The sequence below is a fragment of the Lissotriton vulgaris genome, chromosome 5, assembly GCF_964263255.1.
Source record: "Lissotriton vulgaris chromosome 5, aLisVul1.2, whole genome shotgun sequence".
Lineage (NCBI taxonomy): Eukaryota > Metazoa > Chordata > Amphibia > Caudata > Salamandridae > Lissotriton > Lissotriton vulgaris.
The window spans coordinates 924,627,110-924,647,043 of record NC_141693.1 but is presented as its reverse complement, the minus strand read 5'-3'; the positions used below and the strand labels follow the sequence as shown (position 1 = coordinate 924,647,043).

Genomic DNA, 19,934 nt, shown 5'->3' with positions numbered 1-19,934 from the left:
TTTAGTCCCACCATGGCAGTATTGAACCTCAGAATGAGGTAGGCCTCTTTCTGAGCAAGCCGGACATCAGGGTCCCCTCCGGCTCCAGGTGTGTTCTTGATGTTTGACAGGACTGTCCACTTCAGATCGTTGGCTGAATGTTCTTTGCGCAGGAAGTGAGATACTAGGGGCGCAGTCAGTACTTTGTTATTTATCCTAGATCTGTGCTGGATGATGCGTTGGCGCACCTCCTGGGTTGTTTTTCCGATGTAGACCTTGCCACAGGGGCACGTAATCGCATAAACTGCGTACTTGGTCTTGCAGTTGGTGAAGTTATTATGGCGCCAAAATTTCTGACCATCGGTGAACAGAGTTCCTTCTGTCGTCAGGTTGCACACAGAGCATGTGCCACATTTGCGATGACCCATGACTGGGCCCATATTGAAAAGAGTACTTTGTGATTCTTTTTTTGTGGCACCTCTGGTAGATGAAATTTGTTGACCAATGCTCCTGTTTTTTTTAAGAGCAAACAATGGTTTGCCGATGTTAGGCAGGATTTCTTCAATCAAGTGCCAATTGCTGCGAATTATTTTTTGCACCGGATTGGTATGGGGGCCAAAGGTGGAGACGCAGACCATTCTCTCAATTTGAGAGAATGGGCCCAGTCATGGGTCATCGCAAATGTGGCACATGCTCTGTGTGCAACCTGACGACAGAAGGAACTCTGTTCACCGATGGTCAGAAATTTTGGCGCCATAATAACTTCACCAACTGCAAGACCAAGTACGCAGTTTATGCGATTACGTGCCCCTGTGGCAAGGTCTACATCGGAAAAACAACCCAGGAGGTGCGCCAACGCATCATCCAGCACAGATCTAGGATAAATAACAAAGTACTGACTGCGCCCCTAGTATCTCACTTCCTGCGCAAAGAACATTCAGCCAACGATCTGAAGTGGACAGTCCTGTCAAACATCAAGAACACACCTGGAGCCGGAGGGGACCCTGATGTCCGGCTTGCTCAGAAAGAGGCCTACCTCATTCTGAGGTTCAATACTGCCATGGTGGGACTAAATGACCTTAATGAACTAAGTAACCTCTAGTTAGCTTGTCTGCAGTCGTTACCTGCTTCTTGCTGCCAGTCGCTCATGTGCCTATAAATATCCTCAATTGCTCACGTTTTCATGTACCCACACTGCCTGCCCCCTGTTCATGATCATAGTAGGGCCGGATTGCCAAATGTACATACGTATCTGTTGGTGCCAGGGTCCCAGTGGCCCAGATTCTAACGCATCAGATTTAAAAATACCGGGAAATGCCCCCGCTTCCTCTTGGACTACAAGTCCCAGCACTCCCTCGTCCATACTTTCACTAACGCATTACGCGTACAAAAAGACTAGGACACGCCCCCAACACACTCGCGCTACCTGTTCAGCGAAGCTGGTGTTTGGTGTGGAGACCGATTCAATCGTGCAAAATGTAAGTCCCGCTTTGTCTTTTAAGTTACCAACTACGAGCCGGCAAACGTTTTCAGGCTCAACTCTGATCACCGCCTCCCTGTGTCCCCACAGCTTCCGAACTACAGCGGCGGCTGCCGCTCGAGTTCGCGCAAAGTAATGAATGTCTACCTAACAAGGTACGTGCTCCTCTCACCTCTCCGGTAGTGACAGTTACATGCGCAAGAAACAATCTGGGGCAGTAGGAGTCCGATTTGTTGACACATAGCATTGTTTATCTCCTCAGGCATAATCCGTGTAACTGCTGATCTTACGCACACCGGCACCCCCCACACTTCATAGTGGTGTACCCACCAAGGTACGTGCCCATCCTTTCCTGATCATTTGGAGGCTCACGCATTGTTTGTGGCTTAGTGATTAATTAGGGTTTATATCATCTCACCCACAGGAAAACCCACAGAGAGTTTCCTGACATTGCAAGTCTAAGGTACCCTTACGTGTCTGTACAGTGTGGTAGTTTCAGTAAGGTGGTAGTCAACATTCCATTGATTCCATTTTTTTTAAATTCACAGCAACAACGACCCCCAATCCTTGTCCTGAGGAGAACCCTCCACTAATTCTATGGGTTCGAAACGCGTCGGCGTCCTGCTCCACCCAGACACTGCGAATATTAGGGCATAATAGGAACAGGATTCGCACAAATTTGACATGTCTGCTTAGTTTTTTGTGTGTTCCTATTTTTGTACCATTTGTTAAAACTAACACGTGTCTAGGGTGGTGGAAACAAGTAGGCTAGTATTTCATTTCTCTGTCCACTTGTTCATTTGTAATTCAGGATTGGTGCCTCAGTATAACACTGCATTGTGAGGCATAGCACAGTTGTTTATTGTATTCATAATCACTATATTTGTATGTTATAATGTCATGTTATGTATTGTATTTTGGTTTCAATGCATTTGTGTACTTTCTGTGAATGTGGTGTGTAACTTTTGATGCCAAAAACATTTCAGAAAAGGTTTCTATAAAATACAAGTGATCAATCACGAATGGGTTGTCCACCTGGTAATTACTTATACTAGGTGTGCATTTGTTTGCTTCTATCCAGACTGTCCGGCACTTTCCTGACCTGGAGAAGGCATTTAGAACCAAACTGTCGGCCTACGAGGACGAAGCAGCCAGAGAAGTGAAGTTTCGGGGCAAATACTGGACAGCCAGACGGTATTGCGAGGGGGATAGGCCGGGGAAAGTCCTGGCAGCCCTTACCAGACATCAACGATTTGCCACGCATATTTTGGAAATCTCTGATGGAGAGGGCGGGTGTCACAGGGACACTAAAGGGATACAGGATACCTTCCTTCGGCATTATCAACGTTTATACACTACCCAACAGACTGGGGAGGTGGAATTTGGCTCATTCCTGGATGATATAGCACTCTGTTGGCTAAGCGACAGTGACCGAGCATTCTTAGGGTGTCCCTTCGAGCTGGATGAAGTACGGGAGGCGATCATGTCGCTCAGTAATGGTAAAGCTGCTGGGCTTGACGGCCTACCGGCTGAATTTTATAAGTGCTATATAGACATCATGGCACCAGTACTGAAGGAGGTATTCGAAGAGTCATTAGAGGAAGGAATACTACCAGGCTCCATGAGGGAGGTGGCGATCACCTCGCTACTGAAACCAGGGAAGGATCCCGCAGATACTGATGCTTATAGGCCCCTATCACTTTTAAACTGCGATGCGAAGATATTAGCGAAAGTGCTTGCGACTAGGCTGTCCCTCCTCATGAACACCTTGGTGCTGCCTGATCAGTCGGGATTTATCCCAGGGAGGGATACTTCCCATAACCTCCGTACGCTATTCTCCCTCGTGCCCACCATATCGCCCGAGCTCCCGGTCGCGGCAGTGTTTCTGGACGCCACCAAGGCTTTCGATTCGGTGGAGTGGGGGTACCTTTTGGCCATATTGGGCAGGATGGGATTCCCCCGGATATTCATAGCCTGGGTGACGCTACTGTACACTTCTCCAGTTGCCAGAGTCATCGTTAATGGTGTGCTATCGGCACAGATGCCGATCACGAGGGGGACTAGGCAGGGATGCCCCCTGTCGCCTCTGCTTTTCGCCCTGTCCATCGAATCACTGGCCTGCAGAATCCGGCAATTACATAAGGCTGGCGCCTTTAATTGCAACCAACGCCAGATTGGCATATCCCTCTACGCGGACGATGTCACCCTGTATGTGCGGCACCTGCAGCTCCATCTCAATGCACTGCTGAGAGAATTTGTTTTATTTGGTGGCATCTCTGGTGTGCACATCAATTGGAAAAAATCGCAATTCTATCCCCTCACGGCATCAGTGACCCGCTTTCCGCTGGATTACCCCTTGGAATGGTGCGATTCTGACCTAAAGTATTTGGGAATTGGAGTGTCCCTCAACAAAGAAGACACGATTCGTATGAACTATGGGGTGGCCATCTCGCAGTTGACCGACAATGTGACTCGCTGGATGGCCCTGCCACTGTCGATGGCAGGCAGAGCCTCCCTGATCAAAATGGTTGTCCTTCCGCGGTTTCTATACCTCTTCCAGAATATACCTTACTACCCAGGGGCCTACTTCTTTAAAAGACTTCGATCCGAATTGCTGCGCCTTTTTTGGGGAGGCAAGCAGTCGCGCCTTAGCTGGAAGCTCCTCACACAGCCGTACAGCAGGGGGGGTTTCGACGTGCCTGACCTGGAGGTGTACTACCTCAGCGCTCAGGCTCAACATGCCTACTATTGGGTAAACCCCGCTCCCTTCATGCCACAGGTCGCCGCGGAGGACTGGGTTGTTCACCCGCTGCCGCTCAGGGGCATGCTGATGGGATCGGCGGGGGATGTCGAAACGCCGGCTACCACTGTCACCTGCACTATAGACACGTGGCGGAGGGTGATGAAACTACTGGACGCTCCTATGCTCTACTCGCCGGCCATGCCCCTTGCATACCACCCGAAACTGTCGCTCTTGACGGAATGCGGATTCCGGTCCATGTGCACCCGCTTACATGTTATTGTCTGGGGCGATCTCTTCCAGGATGGTCAGTTTCGCACCAAGGACCAGTTATTTCAGGGCACCCAGCCAACGCCAATGGAAGTGTTCTATTATATCCGGCTTCGCCAGGGTATGAGGGACATACTCCCGAGCTTCCCGGAGGAACCGGGCACAGTCCTGCCTCTGCATGTAATGCTGGTGTCAGACGGCAGACACTTGGTATCGAAATTATACGCTGCCATTCGGGAGCAGCGTCCCCCTGTTCAGGTTAAGGCGCGAGCTGCCTGGGACTCTGAGCTCCCTACTGCCCTCACTGATGAGCAATGGACATATTGCTGCTCGGTCACTGCCAAAATCTCCCCCAGCTGTCGACTGAAAATTATTCATTATAAGTTCGTGCAGAGATATTATTATACTCCAGTTCACAAGCTGCGTTTTCGACTATCGGAGGATGATAGATGTGCGAGATGCCGGGCGGAGGGTGCAGATTTCCTCCACTTGGCCTGGGAGTGTGGAGCGGTTCAGACATACTGGGAACAGGTGCACGCTGCGCTCCAGGTAATGATAGCTGGCCCTCTCCCCATGGACCCTGTGGTAATGCTGATGGGCTACACCAGGAATGTGCCCAAGACCGACCGCCGATATGTGGATGTCGCTTTGCTACTCGCTAAGAGGAGGATTGCCTGCAGATGGGGGAGGGGAAGGGCGCCGAAATTTAAGGAGTGGTTGGACGACCTCAAGTACTGCCAGGATCAGCATGGCGTTTATGCAGAGCTGATGCCGGCCCGTAGCAAACCCTGTGACTTCTGGTCCCCCTTACAGGTGTACTGGCTGTCTCAGACGAATCACAGCGACCCCTCTGGAGATGACGGGTCAGAGCCGGGCCCATGAGCGGGTGCTGCAGCCCTACACCACACTCACCGCACTACTTTTCACACGTAGGAATGTGCACGACCTGCCCAGCCCGGGGAGGGATGGGGCGAATACAGTTGGGGCGACACTGGGAAACCCGGAGGGAACAAGATACACATAGCATTGCTCACATGGTTGGTCTCTCCTCATCTACTGCTGCTTTGGCACGTGGGCCAATGGAAGCGGTTGGGCGCATTCACCCTGCGGATGCCGGTCGTTATGGACGGCTGCTGTACTAAGGAGTGTAGGTCCCTGCTCTGGGATGCGCCCTATTCTGGATACTCTCCCACTGACTGCCATCACCCTATGGGACGGTGTGGCCCGCACTCACTGCACGTGCCACACAGTTTTAAACAGGGTGGGGTTGGATGGTTGCTAATTGGTGCCTACACATGCACGGCTATGGCTGCCGGGGTTACAGCACATGCTATCTACCAAGATGCCTTTCTGTAATGGAATGAACCACTGTCCTCGATGCCCCCGCCCCTGATTGGGCAGTGGGGGGGGCCCTTGTGGGACGAGACCCCTCAGTCTAAAATGATATACGCGATGTATGCACTGTGCCAGCCCTTAAGTGGAAGAGCTATTTACATTGTATGTACCATGAACAGTACTGTATTGTATTATTACTGCTTTGCCTTTCATGCCTCTATGTTGAATGCCACTAATAAATAAAAAGGTTTAAAAAAAAAAAAAAATGTTTAAGAACCAAAAAGGCGTTCCTTGTGAAGAAGTCATTAAAAAGGCTATGTAGGATAACATTAGAGAGAATTCCTCTATTGCCTTTATTTATCTCCTATCTTTGTTCAATTTCTTCACAGCACATGGCGTTACTGTTCTTGCTCCAGTGCATGTCTCTTAAATAGAACACTTCCTAGAATTGTTAAGCCAGCATGGACGGGCGCTAATTGAAACCCCACAGTGTTGAATAACTTCAAACCTCCAGGAATCAAGTCCACTCTAATCACTTTATGGATAAACTTCATAACATCCTATTGTTAACCCTCATCATAAATGAAGCTCCATCTCATCCACCCACTGTGTACCTGGTCTCCACAGCACTGACATGATTTAATCAACCAATCCTTTGCAAAGCATATATTACTCCTTCATTTTCTGCAAGCAATCATTTATACAGATCTATACAAAATGTTTATTTGAACAATGCCCTATGACTATGTACTCTCTTTACCCTCCTATGTTTATTTCCACCTGATTCTTTTTTTTTTAACTTGGTGAAATTTGTAATAAAAAGATTTTGACTACAAAAAAATTACTCTACAGTGTTGCATCACAAGTGAGGTTGCTGAAGAGAATGTTGGACTGACCGTTCGTGCATCAGCACTCCAGCTAATATTGCATTTTGTCATTTTCAGGAATCGTAGCTCTGTGGTCACTCGCGATCTTGGCTTTTGAGCGCTTTATTGTGATTTGTCGGCCACTGGGAAATCTCCGCCTAAGGGGAAAGCACTCGGCTCTGGGCATTGTCTTTGTGTGGGTCTTCTCGTTTATCTGGACCATTCCACCCACATTAGGCTGGAGCAGCTACACCACAAGTAAAATCGGGACTACTTGTGAGCCCAACTGGTAAGACGCCTCCATTACATTTAACTGCTTTCTAGACAGAATAAAATGTATGTACATGAATCAGGAGCATAGCTACCATTCCATATCAATCAATCTGGAGTTTGTTAAAGCGCAACTACTCACCCGTAAGGGTCTCAAGGCGCTAGGGGTGGGGGGTGCAGGTTCCATTCCATCAAGGAGGGGGTCTGTCGAAGAGCCAGGTTTTGAGGTTTCTTGCGAAGATGGGGGGCAATGTTGTCTTTACCATTGGTGTAGCAGTTGTAGTGTCACCAGGGTCCAGGTATGTGATGGACGTACAACACCAGCTAACTCAGTCGTAGATGCCTCTGGACCAGTTACAACTGTTTTCACTGCTCAGCAATGGTAACATTTTTGCATTTTGGCCATGGCAACGTTACACAACTACTCAAATTAATGTTTTTGTGGTATTATTAGCTACACTATTTAAAACATTCTACCATTTATATGATCTCTAGGCATTAGTATATGGTGTTAAATATTACCAGACTCAATGGTCCTCATTTTATAGACCTCAGAAAGATAAGTGTGTCAGTGGATCCGCTGGAATTTGAACCTGCGACATTCAGGTACCACACAAATCTCTACAATGGATGCGTTAATTCATAAAGCTCGATTCCCAGTCAGAAAAACACACTACACTAACACTGGAAACATGTTCACAGTAATTGTTCTTTCTTACCATCAGATTATGAGTTGCACAGTACTAGCAGGTTAGTATATCCACAAAATTAACCATGTGGTAATACTGTACCAGAACCGTGCAATAATGAAATAAACCTCATGGAATGTGAAGTCATCATGTAAGGGCAGATTTACTGGTCATCAAATCATACTGACTTCACAATTTCATGGGATTTAATCTGAACAGGAACGAAATATACACTGTGGTCTGTGTGGTGTGGGTTTTGGAGATGGGGGGAATCTAGGCTAGACAAAACGTGGAAAGAGGATTGGCTGCTGCTGCTGCAGTCAAAGCCTTTTGTAGATTTTCCAGAAGGAATAATTGCCTGGAAACATTGGGTCTTGTGTCCCAACTCCCGAGAAATCATGGTTCAGGAACACCAGCCCTTCCTGATCAGGTGGCGTGGAACTCCATACGGTAATTCTGTTCTGCCTCTTTCATTATCAGCGCCTTTATAATCAAAGTCGAACTGCCTTCTTGGCCAAGGTGCAAACATTGCATTTATTGAATTCAGCGACCATTGGGAGGTAACTGCATCAGCCTCTGAAACTCTCCTTGATAATAGCAGTGTTGATAACCATATAACAAATCAATATACATAGTTGTGTAATTGCTTGTTATAGACAGGTTCTACATTCATACTGCAGCCCACGCAATATGGAACTGTGGAAGTGCAGTATTCCTTGTGTATGGCTGGAAGGCAATGCTAATTTACCTAGACCTCTCAGATTCATTCGATACTGTAAACCATCAAGTACTCATTCATCAATTAGCCGAAATAGGGATTATGGGTGAGGCACTGAGTATTATTAGATCATTTTTATCAAACAGAGAGCAAACCGTACTGCTGGGGAAATACAAACCCCACTCCTTTGCTCTGCCCTCTGGGGTGCCTCAGGGATCATTGTTATCGCCAACCCTGTTTAATGTCAATGTTACCGCTCTGGCAAAACTCATTTGCGCACATGGATTAACTGCCATCTGATATGCGGATGACACACAAATAGTGGTCTCATTATCATCCAAGCCTGAGGACGTGACGAAGAAATGTAACAACTGTATGGCCTACATCATTAGATGGATGCAGGAAAACTGTTTAAAGGTAAATACCAAAAACAACTGAGGTTTTAGTATTTGGAAATTACATCTAATTTTGGAACAACTCCTGGTGGAGAGATGTCGCAAGACCATGTCCATCCCCTGTGAAAAAAGCGAAAAGTCTAGGAGTCGCACTAGATGATCAGCTCTCCTTCTCGGAGAAGGTTAATCTCACCACATCTTCTTCTTTCTGCACTTTGAGGATTCGAAAAAATATATTTCCTTTCGGTCCATTGGATCTAAAGAAAACAGTGATCGTAGCATTGGTACGATCAAAGATATATTACTGTAATGCACTCTATTTTGGGGCAAAAAAGTGGAAACAACAGAAGCTACAATCGCTTGAAAATGCAGCAGCATGTTTACTGCTCAAAATTCCCAAATTCAGCCCTATGTCAAGAAGGATCTGCATTGGCTGCCTGCCCAGGCGAGGGTTACATTTAAGTCTTTTTTTCATTGTTCACAAGACCCTCTAGAGCCCTGTTCACTTGTTCCATGACGCAACCTTAGATCATCCACCGCTTGTCTGTTGGACATCCCTAGCTAGGGCCAAGACAGTAAAGTGTGTGTGTGTGGGGGGGAGGGGGGGGGGGGGGCAGAAGTATTTTTTAACTTGGCCTGTAAACTGTGGAACACCTTGTCACTTACAGGGAGGTGTTCAGAAAATTTTTAAAAACATGGTTATTCCTATCCAAGGTCTAAGCCTGCTCTCTCCCTTCCCCATCTGATTATTGAAGGCAACTCTAGCGCTAAGACGCCTTGGCATTCAAACGCTTTCCAAAACTTATACTTACTTACTAGCAGAAATAGCAATCTACTTAGGGGGTGCCTGCGGGCATTTCCCCATGCCTTGGTACTGTGTCAACAAAAGCATTTGATGAAGATGAGCAGCAAGAACCTATGATACACCAGACAATACGATTTCCACTTCAAAGCTGCCAGAGAGACCAGCTGGACTTCCGGTAAGAGATTGTTTTCAGCTCCATGCTTTTCTATTCCCTTTCAAATGAATGATAAATGTTGGTGAGTACCTGACACGTGTTACTCGTTTCTATTTCTATAATTTCGGTGTACAATAAACAATGTATGGATCAATGAGTACGGGGGTTGTGTTTCCTGCTTCTACCCACAGAGCTTAGAGCCTTAAAAGTCACAAAACAGAATGTGCATGTTTGGTGTTTTTCAGGCATCAACCGATCTCGCCGTGTTGTTCAGTTGGATCACCGCTGCGCCTCAAATTCATCAATGAAACATATCCAGCAGCAACACAGGGCGCCTCGAACTTGATCAATAATTCCCCTTTGTGTGAAATTACTTTTATGCCCAACATGATGACTTTGACTTTTTTAGGTTAAAGCTGTAGGTTTATTTTCAGAGGATTGTCAACAAGCGTGCTTGTGCTACATTTTCGGTTCACACTCAAATATGATTCCAGAATTGTCTAGGTTATTGCATGACAGTGTGCACACGTGTCATAGTGTCTGGAAAAAGACAAATGTGCACTGATTTTAGAGGATTCATTACCTTGCTAAATTGACATTTCAATAACCTTCTTACTCACTTGGACGTCAAGGAGGCAGCTCATGATATCACCAAAAAAGTATTAAGTAGATAGGTTTTGGGGGCCATGATTTCGAAACCGCCATTATCGTGACGTCACGGCATTGTGTCAGAGTGTGGAGTTTTATCTTTGCAGCTGCGGCCCGGTGTATATCACTGCTTTGCCAAGTTCTGCTTATCAGGTTATGACTTGAGAGTATTAGGTTGCATACTCCGAAGGTGGGGAGGAGAGCTCGGAGAGTGTGCTTCCCTCCCCCTCCTCCACCCGTCCTGTCATTCATGTGATGGCTCTTGGCCCTTTTACAGGCGTAGCGCGTTGTAGTGATTTGTAGAACTTCTGTCAGCATGTATTTTCAGTTTGAACTATAATCTTTCATTTTAATTTGATTGCGTCACACCACTGGTGAATTTAGATAAATGCCGGTAAACTGAAATTTATTGTATACTCTGCTAGCCTGAGGAAAACAAAAAAAGGCAAGACCACCATGCTCCAGAGGTACACGATCCAGAAATCACTGACTCAGGTGACTAAATGTATACAATCTAGTCAGGCGTGTAACACGGGACCCTGCAGCCACTGTGGTGCCAGGGGGCCCAATCAGTGAGCCCCCCACTATTCAGCCACAGGTTACTGAATGTATGTAGGCAGGGCTGTTTCTAGGTGTTTTGGCACCCTAGGCGAGAATGGAAAAATGCCGCCCCCTCCCTTTTACCACCATCACTCTCTTCCCCTGTTAACCAGGCTAGATGACTTGTGGCCTGCAGCGCACTACAATGAGAAAGAAATGAGACAAACAAGGTGCCTCGGAGGACTAATGCAAAAAAAAACTCTTTGTCGCTCCCTCACTAACATCATTTGATCTTGGTCAGACCTAACCAGGCTCAATCTATAGCAGAGAATAAAAGAAAAATCCAAAAAGCCAGATCAGCAGTTACACACAATATTCCAGCACACTTCAGTCATGATAATGGTCATCAACAGTCATAACTGAAGCCAGCTTGGACTTTGTAATTTACCTTACACAGTCACTCTAGCAATGTCTTTTTCATGTTGCTACATAGCTAATATGGTTACATCGTTTGTGTTGTCATACAGTTACATAGAGTATAATGAGTTGGAGTATAGTGGCATAGTTTGTATCACTATACAGTTAATTAATGTACATAGACAGTATAATTACACAATAAAGATCCATAATTACCGTAGCTACATCTAGTTACTTGTACGGTTCCGTAGGTGATGATATACAATTATGTGACATCTCGCTAATTAGTATTGTTATACAGATTCATATGTATTGTATTTCAGGTATTTTCTTAGCTGTGTGTATGCACTAGTTCTTTGGTACTGTCCTATAGGTACAAAGCTAATCTATTGGTATAGTTGTCAAGTTGCCATTGACCACAGACACTGGGCAAATCACATGTGCCTGGGACAGGGATCCACCACCAATGCCAATTACTTCATCCAACTCTCCAAGAACCAAAACACCCGCCGCTCTTGGGAAGCACGCCAACTCCGGCTCAAGGATGAGTCTCTACAACGCAAATGAGCCATCCACAGAGCCACTTAACCCCGATTCGCGTAATACCCTCCGTACTGAAGATCTGACACAGGTGTCTGTTTTGATAGGTTCACTGTGCACGTAAATGTTTTTGGTATAACTGATTGCACAGAGGAGTCCCTCTTTGTGGTCACACAGTTAGTCACGTTCACACGTTCGAGAGCTTAACCTGCACACTCAGTTTCCAATCTCCGGGGCCCCAACTAGGTTTTTGTATCCTTCAGATCGACAAAATTAGCATTTCTCAACACTGAGGTACTGGGTTTTTCAGAACCGGTACTGATCCGGTAACCCAGCGGTGTCAGGGATAACACCCGTAGACCTCGAGTACTTTCCTGATTCAGACCACAGAAACACGAGTCTTCTAGGTGAAATCAAGGATCAAATTTATTGGCTGCAACCATGTAACAAGCGTCCTAGAAGTACAACAGCATGTATGTTCTCAGGAGACTGCTCAAATGTACAAAGCCTGGTCTCTTCTTTTATACATCTTTTTAGGCTTCAGGCAACATTCTTAAGTTTACGGTGCAAACATTCTAGAATTTACAGTGAGCTATTCACATATTTTCATTACAAGAGAAAAAGCAGAGTCATGGTGACATGTATACATTTAGGGGCCGATTAGGATGGAGGATTTTCCGCCTCCTCCGGGCCGGCGGAAGCCACCTCCGGCCCGGAGGAGGCAGAAAATCCTCTGCGGAGTCACCAAAGACCCACCGCCAAATTAGGATGGCTGGTGGGTCTGGAATTCCGTCCGCCGCTTTTCCGCCGCGGTCGGCTTCCGACCGCGGCGGAAAAGCTATAACATGGCAGGCGGTGTCTATGAGACACCGTCCGCCATATTATGATGTTTGTGTAAAACTGCTTTTCCACGGCGGCTTTTCCGCCATGGAAAAGCATACGGACATTCACTTTGGGGGCCCGTTGCGGGCCCCCTGGGTGAATGGGGGGTGGGGGGTGCACATGGGGGGTACCTATGGTACCCCCCTGCATTTGCGTGCACAAAGCGGCAGGCACCGTGCGGTCCCTGCCGCTTTGTGCATGTAAATGTAACACATGCTATTTTAACATTGCGGCGGGTGCAGCTTGAAGCTGCACCCGCCGCAATGTTAAATATAGAGGATGTGACCGCCACCCTGGCGGTCACATCCTAATCAGGACGGAGGGAACGCCGCAGCCCCTGCGGACGTTCCCTCCTCCTCAAGGGTGGCGGACGGACGCAAGTCCGTCCGCCATCCTAATCGGCCCCTTAGTGTGTCCAGTTCATGATCAATTACCCGGCCAGGCCCAACATTTCTATCAGATATCGGTGTACCCTCAATAAAACCGGGCTCCTCCTCATCATAAAGAAAAAGAGAAGAAAAGAGCAGAGCCAGGTGTGAGCAAGATTTGGGCAGGGTGTGTGTGCGATGTACGCTATTTATGGCCTGTTGTGTGTTGATGCTATCTCGTTCGGCCACTGGGAGAGGAACTGACCAAACAGGTTTGGCTTGGGGCGATGGCTTCAGCTTGACCAGGTCACAGGGAAGTCGATTAAGGTGTACGTGTCCTTGATATCAAATTCAGCCGCAGTTGCAAGCCTATGTGAAGGGCAACATGTAAGATGGATGCTAAAATGCAAAATGGCGGTCAAGGGTTCAGAAACGAAAATGGCGATTTCGTGATGAAATCGTTACCTGATTGTGACGCAAATGCTTGTGCACAATGTACTAGTCATTATCGGTATTTTGGCATGAAAATCGTCAAAATACGACAAAGTTTATTTCACGGGTTCCAGAAATTTTCAGGAACTACAAACCCTACTTTTGCCCTAACATAGGCAATTAAACCTAATCTCATGCTAGTCTGAGTCCAGGTCGATATTCCTAAAGTCATTGAGATGATGCTGCAGCATCATTCTGGTGCTTAGTTCGTTTTGTGACACAGGCTTCCTTACACATGATGTAGCACAGAGGCCACACATTGCAGGAGAGCACTGCACACATAGACAGAACAGGAAGAGAATGGCTAGAGCAATCCCAACGGCCATCAGAATTTTCCATCCCCAGCCAGATATCAGTTCCCAGAACCATCCCATGAGAGACCAATCTCCTTTATCTACATGAATCGATTCGGAAATCTTATGCAGTTTGGAGATGGCCTGGTAAACTGTTGGAGCGTTATCTGGAATAAATATACAGCAACTCGATTGGATCAGCTTGCATACCCCACCTCGGTCTGCAAGAATGACGTCTAATGCGACCCTGTTCTGAAGGGTCATGAGTCGGTCCGACTGAAGCTCAGCAGTCAGATTACTAAGGGCACCAGCCGTTTCGATCACAGTGGATTCAACTACTCTTGTCAACTGGCGAATGTTCCTACTGTTCACCATGCGCCCCCAAAATGGCAGAAAACCTTTCGCGAAATCACCAAACTCTTGTTCCGCGGTGTCGTCTTTACTCACAACACCCCTAACTATCCTTGTCCTATGGTAATCTGCCGCGGCCGTGTAGGTGGGTGGCAGCAGGAACGAGATGAAACATGTGCCCAAGAAGTCAGGGGGCAGCCATGTGTATGCTCTATCTTGGCAGATGAAATACGTGCCCTTAGCTGCTGAAAATGAGGGGGAGGTCTGAGACGGGTAGACATATGTTTCGGTACAGACACTATTCCCTAGCTGAGCTCTGGGATTTTTGCCATTTCCTTGCAGACATAGGTGACCTTGGTGGGGCACTATCCAGATTGGGGTGGATTTCTTTGCTTGCTGGCTTTCACTTAAAAAAATTCCATACTTTGTTACATTCCATCTACGGTAGGCTTCTAGTTCGTCTCTGGGGAGAATTCTATATGTGTCAATATTTTGGCTCATATTTCTGATCCCCACTAGTAATGCCCCGTTGACTGAATTGCTCCCTGTGGAACGTGGGGAAAATGGTTCGAGGGAGAATAAAAACAACGTTTGAAATGCCCACAAAGATCCGTAGTAACTAAAAGGTAGGACAAAATACGGGATACCCTTATCAGTCGTGTGTGGCATGAGTCCACATACCCAGCAATTTGTTGTGTTTATTACAACCTGGTGCTGGTGAAGAAGTTGAATGAATGAGTTATTAATAAACTCCAATCTCCTAGCTGACTCATGTTCAGGAAGGGGTTGAAAAGAATGTGCAGAAACAGTAGGAGGAGGTATGGGCGATGAAGTCGGGGCAAAGGACACTTGTAAAGAAAACAGTGTGTAACCTATTAAAACATCATTGTACTCAGTAATAGGAAAATGCATAATAATAGAAAACTTTTTCTTGTCACCAATCCACATATTTTCGTTTTAAAATTTACAGTTTTGGCAGGTCTCTCCATGTTGAAAAACTCCATCCTCTATGTTGCTGCCCGCGGTGGGAGGTTGTTTCTGTCAAGGAGGGCCTCTGTTCAGTCCAGGGTAATTCCCTTAGACCAACCAGAACTGTAGACCTAATCGTCTCCATTTGCGCTCCAAAGACTGCGTCAACCGCGGCCCTAGCAGCAGAACCCGGATGGCGGTTCGAAAAAACAAAAATGAGCAAGTTTCTCGGGTGGAGAGAGCTGCGTTTTCAAAAATAGTTCTTAAAGGGAAAAAAAATGCTTATTAGTTTATTTTTTATTAGTTCGTATTTCTCGGCCTCAGATTATACCATTGCTTTCCCGGTATTGTATGATCTTGAAACAGAGCTTCAGGTTCTGAGGTATCCAATCGAGCTGATGATGGCACAGCTGCTTGTAGCAAATTGTCACTTTCTGTCTCTGTAATTGTTCCTTTTACACGAGCATCACTGAAAGGGATGAATCTTGGTACGGATTCTGTCTCTGAGTCAGCGATACCCTCCTGGACCCACCGGTCATAAGGCAAAGGCAGCGGGACCCGTTTAGTGTGGGTCCCGTGTATCCAATGTTTCTTTCCCTCCACTCGGACGGCGATCTCGTCGAGAGAAGGACCAAATGAGGACCGGTCCACCAGGGCTGGTCGTTTCTTGTCCTTTGGAAATTTTTCACGAGGACATATGTTCCAGGATCAATAGGGTGTCCTGGAGTTTCAGAGGCTTGAGGCAGTGAGTTGTGAACCTGTTGGTGTAAAACACGCAATTTAGCCGTCAAATCATACAAGTAGTCAAGCAAAACAGGATACTCTATTTCGCTAAATTTGGTGGGTCTGGGTACTCCCCATATGTTGGCCGGACGGCCAAAAACAATTTCATAAGGGCTAAGTTTTACTCTGGAATGCACTGTATTCTGGTGGATAGAAGCGCTAAGGGCAGGGCATCAGGCAATTTAGCCGTCAAATCATACAAGTAGTCAAGCAAAACAGGATACTCTATTTCGCTAAATTTGGTGGGTCTGGGTACTCCCCATATGTTGGCCGGACGGCCAAAAACAATTTCATAAGGGCTAAGTTTTACTCTGGAATGCACTGTATTCTGGTGGATAGAAGCGCTAAGGGCAGAGCATCAGGCCATTTAAGACCAGTGCTCTCTTGGATCTTGGCTAGTTTTAGTTTTAGGGTGCCATTGTAGCATTCTACTAATCCAGCTGATTGGGGGTGGTTTGCAGCATGAAACTTTTGTCGGATGCCTAGCCCTTCACACACTACTTTCATCACTCGTCCCACAAATTCACTCCCGTTGTCACTCCAGACCATTCTAGGCATTCCAAACCTAGGGAAGAATTCTTTCACAAGGGCTTTCGCTGTGGACAAGGCAGTGTTGTCCTTTAGGGGATATGCTTCTACCCATCTGGAGAAGGCGCAAACAACAACGAGTACGTATTTTAAGTTGTTGCACCTCTCCATGTGTATGAAATCTAGCTGCAAAACCTCGAACGGATACGTAGGAGGTGCAAAATGACCAGCTGGAATTGGGGTTCCCTTGCCAGGATTGTGTTTCAGACATATCATGCAATGTTTAACTACATTCTCAGCACACTTAGGTATTCCAGCATTCTGCCATACCGGGGCCAACAACTTGCAATTCCTTTCACACTGATATGGGCCATTCCATGGGCCATTGTAACAACTGCAGGCACGTACGCATCTGGTAGCAACCATCTCTGATGCTCTGACAATTCGACCCAACAACCATTTGCATCCATTCTGCCCGTACTTTCTTTCCACATGTTCAACTCTTCCTCTGTAGCCTCAGATTGAATCGATTTCACACTCTCTATTGTGTCCTCACACATTCCAACATCACCTATCCATCTGGCAGGGCCTGCAACATACATTCGGCTCGTTACATTTCCTGCCGTTTCTTTCGCGACTTCGTCAGAAAACGCATTTCCACGACCAACATCGTCAGTCACCCTCTTGTGAGCGCTACATTTTACAATCGCCACTTGCAGAGGCAAGTCAGTGATTCAAGAAGCTCATTCACCAACTGACCATGCTGGATCTTTGTGCCATGCGACGTCAGGAACCCACGTTCACGCCACAATCGTCCAAAACTATGGGCCACACCAAACGCATACTGACTGTCCGTGTACACATTCACTTTCATTCCTTTCGACAACACACACGCTCTTGTAAGTGCAACCAATTCCGCAGCCTGAGCTGAGTTAAATGGAATACGTGCACTTTCAACGACTGTATGCAAGGTGGTGACAGCATATGCTGCAGTCGTGTCACCATTCGGAAGCTTGAAGCATGAACCATCCACCCATAAGGTACCATCACATTTAGCAAGAGGAGTATCTTGGAGGTCTATTCTCCCTTTTGTTTCTTCTTCTGTTCTAAGAAAACAGTCATGCTGTTCCTCAGCATTCTCGGTCTCAACTGGGATTGGTAGTAATGTGGCAGGGTTTAGTGTACCGCATCTTTTGATGTGAACATGGCTCGCTAACAAAGTTAGTTCGTAACCAGACAATCGAGCACTAGTTAAGTGCTGTGTCTTGGTTCTGTTCAATAGCGTGTCCCCTGCGTGTGGAACCATAACCACTAACGTGTTATTCATCACCAAACCAGCAGACTGTCGAATAGAAACAGCTGCTGCGGCTGTGGCTCTCAGACAACTCGGCAATGCCCTAGCTACCGGATCCAAAGTCGACGAAAAATATGCACATGGACGCTGCTTATCTCCAAACAACTGTGTCAACACTGATAATGCACAACCCTCTTGCTCATGGACATATAATGTAAAGGGCTTACTGTAGTTGGGGGTACCCAACACAGGAGCCGAACATAATGCTGTGCGCAATTCAGAGAAACTTTTCTGACACTCTTCGGACCAAGGCACGGGATTGGGTATATCTTTACATGTTAATGCCACCAATGGTTTGGCCAGTAAAGAAAAATTCGGAATCCACTGTCTACAGTACAATGTAATACCCAAGAAAGCACGCACTTCTCTCTGTGTTTTTGGCACACTTAATTTTGTTATTGCCTGGATTCTTTCTGGGGTCAGTTTCCTTCCCTCCTTCGATAAGAGATGGCCTAAGTAGGTCACTTCTTGTCGACAATATTGTAATTTAGACAGGGACACCTTGTGATGCAGATCACACAAATGACGCAACAATGACAACGTGGCTTTTTTACATATTTCCTCAGAGTCTGCAGCGATAAGCAAGTCGTCGACATACTGAATGAGGGTAGCACCTTCAGGTAAAACAATTGTATCAAGCTGTGTTTTTAGAGCTTGACTATATATTGATGGACTTTCACAGTAGCCCTGGGGAGCGCGCTTAAAGCGGAAACTTCGTCCTCCTAAACTGAAGCCAAAAATATCCCTACTTTACTCAGCAATTGGGATGCTGAAGAAAGCATTCTTCAAATCAATCACCGAAAACCACGTTGCAGAGGCTGGAATCATAGTCAACAGGGCAGTAATGTCAGAAACAACTGGAAATTGTGGCACTACTATTTTATTCACCTCTCTAAGGTCAATCACAAATCTGTACACAGGTGGCTGAGATGAGTCAGTTCGTTTCAAAACAGGCAGAACAGGACTATTGCAAACGTTGCCTCTTGTCTCTTCAATCACATCTTTTTCAATCAAATCGTGAATGATCGCTAATAACGCTTTCTCACCTTCACTGGAGATCTTGTACTGGGGAAGGCGAGGCATTCTAACATTGGCTCTCAATGTTACAACATATGGTGGTATTTCCAAGAGACCCACATCGTTAGGACCAGTAGCCCAAAGAATATTAGGTAGAGACAGCAATTCTGCCGGGATTTTATCTTTCGACAAATACATCGGAGAAACCACTTTCTTACCTAGTGTAAGTTGTACTCCCAAGGGAGAGCAGTACAGAGTTGCGTACAATCTTTTTAGCAGGTCTAATCCCAACAAATTTTCACCACAACCTGTTGTCAAAATAAGAGGTGCTTCCAATTCACAAGGACCAACAGACAGGGACATAGGACATGAAATCGGGTTCCTAACCGGGGCGCCAGAAAAACCTACAGAAACATTCATTTCGCCAGACAAAGGTGCGCCAGGGAGTTTTGATTGCATCATAGAACTCTTTGTAGCACCAGTATCCAACAGAAAAGGTTCAGACACACCTGATGTAATCACCTCAACATATGGCCCACTCTGATCTACTGGAACTGAAACAACTCCCTCTCTTTGTCCATGGCTGTCCTAGCAATCATTACCTCCGGTCCACTCATCTTCTGCATAATAATCATCAGCATAATACTGAGCTGTCCTACCAGATGTGTTATTCTGCTGGCCAAACTTATTCATAGAATCCTGAGGCGGAAAGGAGCGTGCATTCTGAGGGACGTTTCCACGTCCTCTACCTCTAGGTGTTTGCTGAACACCCCTACCTCTTGTACCAGAAACACCATTCATGCGTTGTAATAAAACGGGACAGTTATTCTTATAATGACCCTCTTCTTTGCAATACGCACACTGATTGGGCCCATATGGTAAACGTTGTTGGGGAAACTCTTTCCTTTGCGAGTTCCCCGAATACTGTTGAGGCTGCTGGTAATTATTCTGATAGTTATTTTGACTACCATTATTCTGACCATTACCGCCACGTGGCGGATATGCTTGCTGTAATAAGACCTTCGTTTTCAACTCCTTAGTTTTCTTTTCT

The 19,934-nt window shown here is 46.4% G+C and overlaps 1 protein-coding gene across 1 annotated transcript in view; it reads left to right on the top strand.

Annotated features, from left to right (window-relative positions):
• LOC147711802 (opsin-VA-like) overlaps positions 1 to 19,934 on the top strand; it is a 360,291-nt gene that overhangs the window by 173,082 nt on the left and 167,275 nt on the right. The window contains exon 2 of the mRNA XM_086922536.1: positions 6,749 to 6,959. Within this exon, the coding sequence (XP_086778662.1) occupies positions 6,749 to 6,959 (211 nt within the window). The remainder of the gene's footprint in view (positions 1 to 6,748; positions 6,960 to 19,934) is intronic.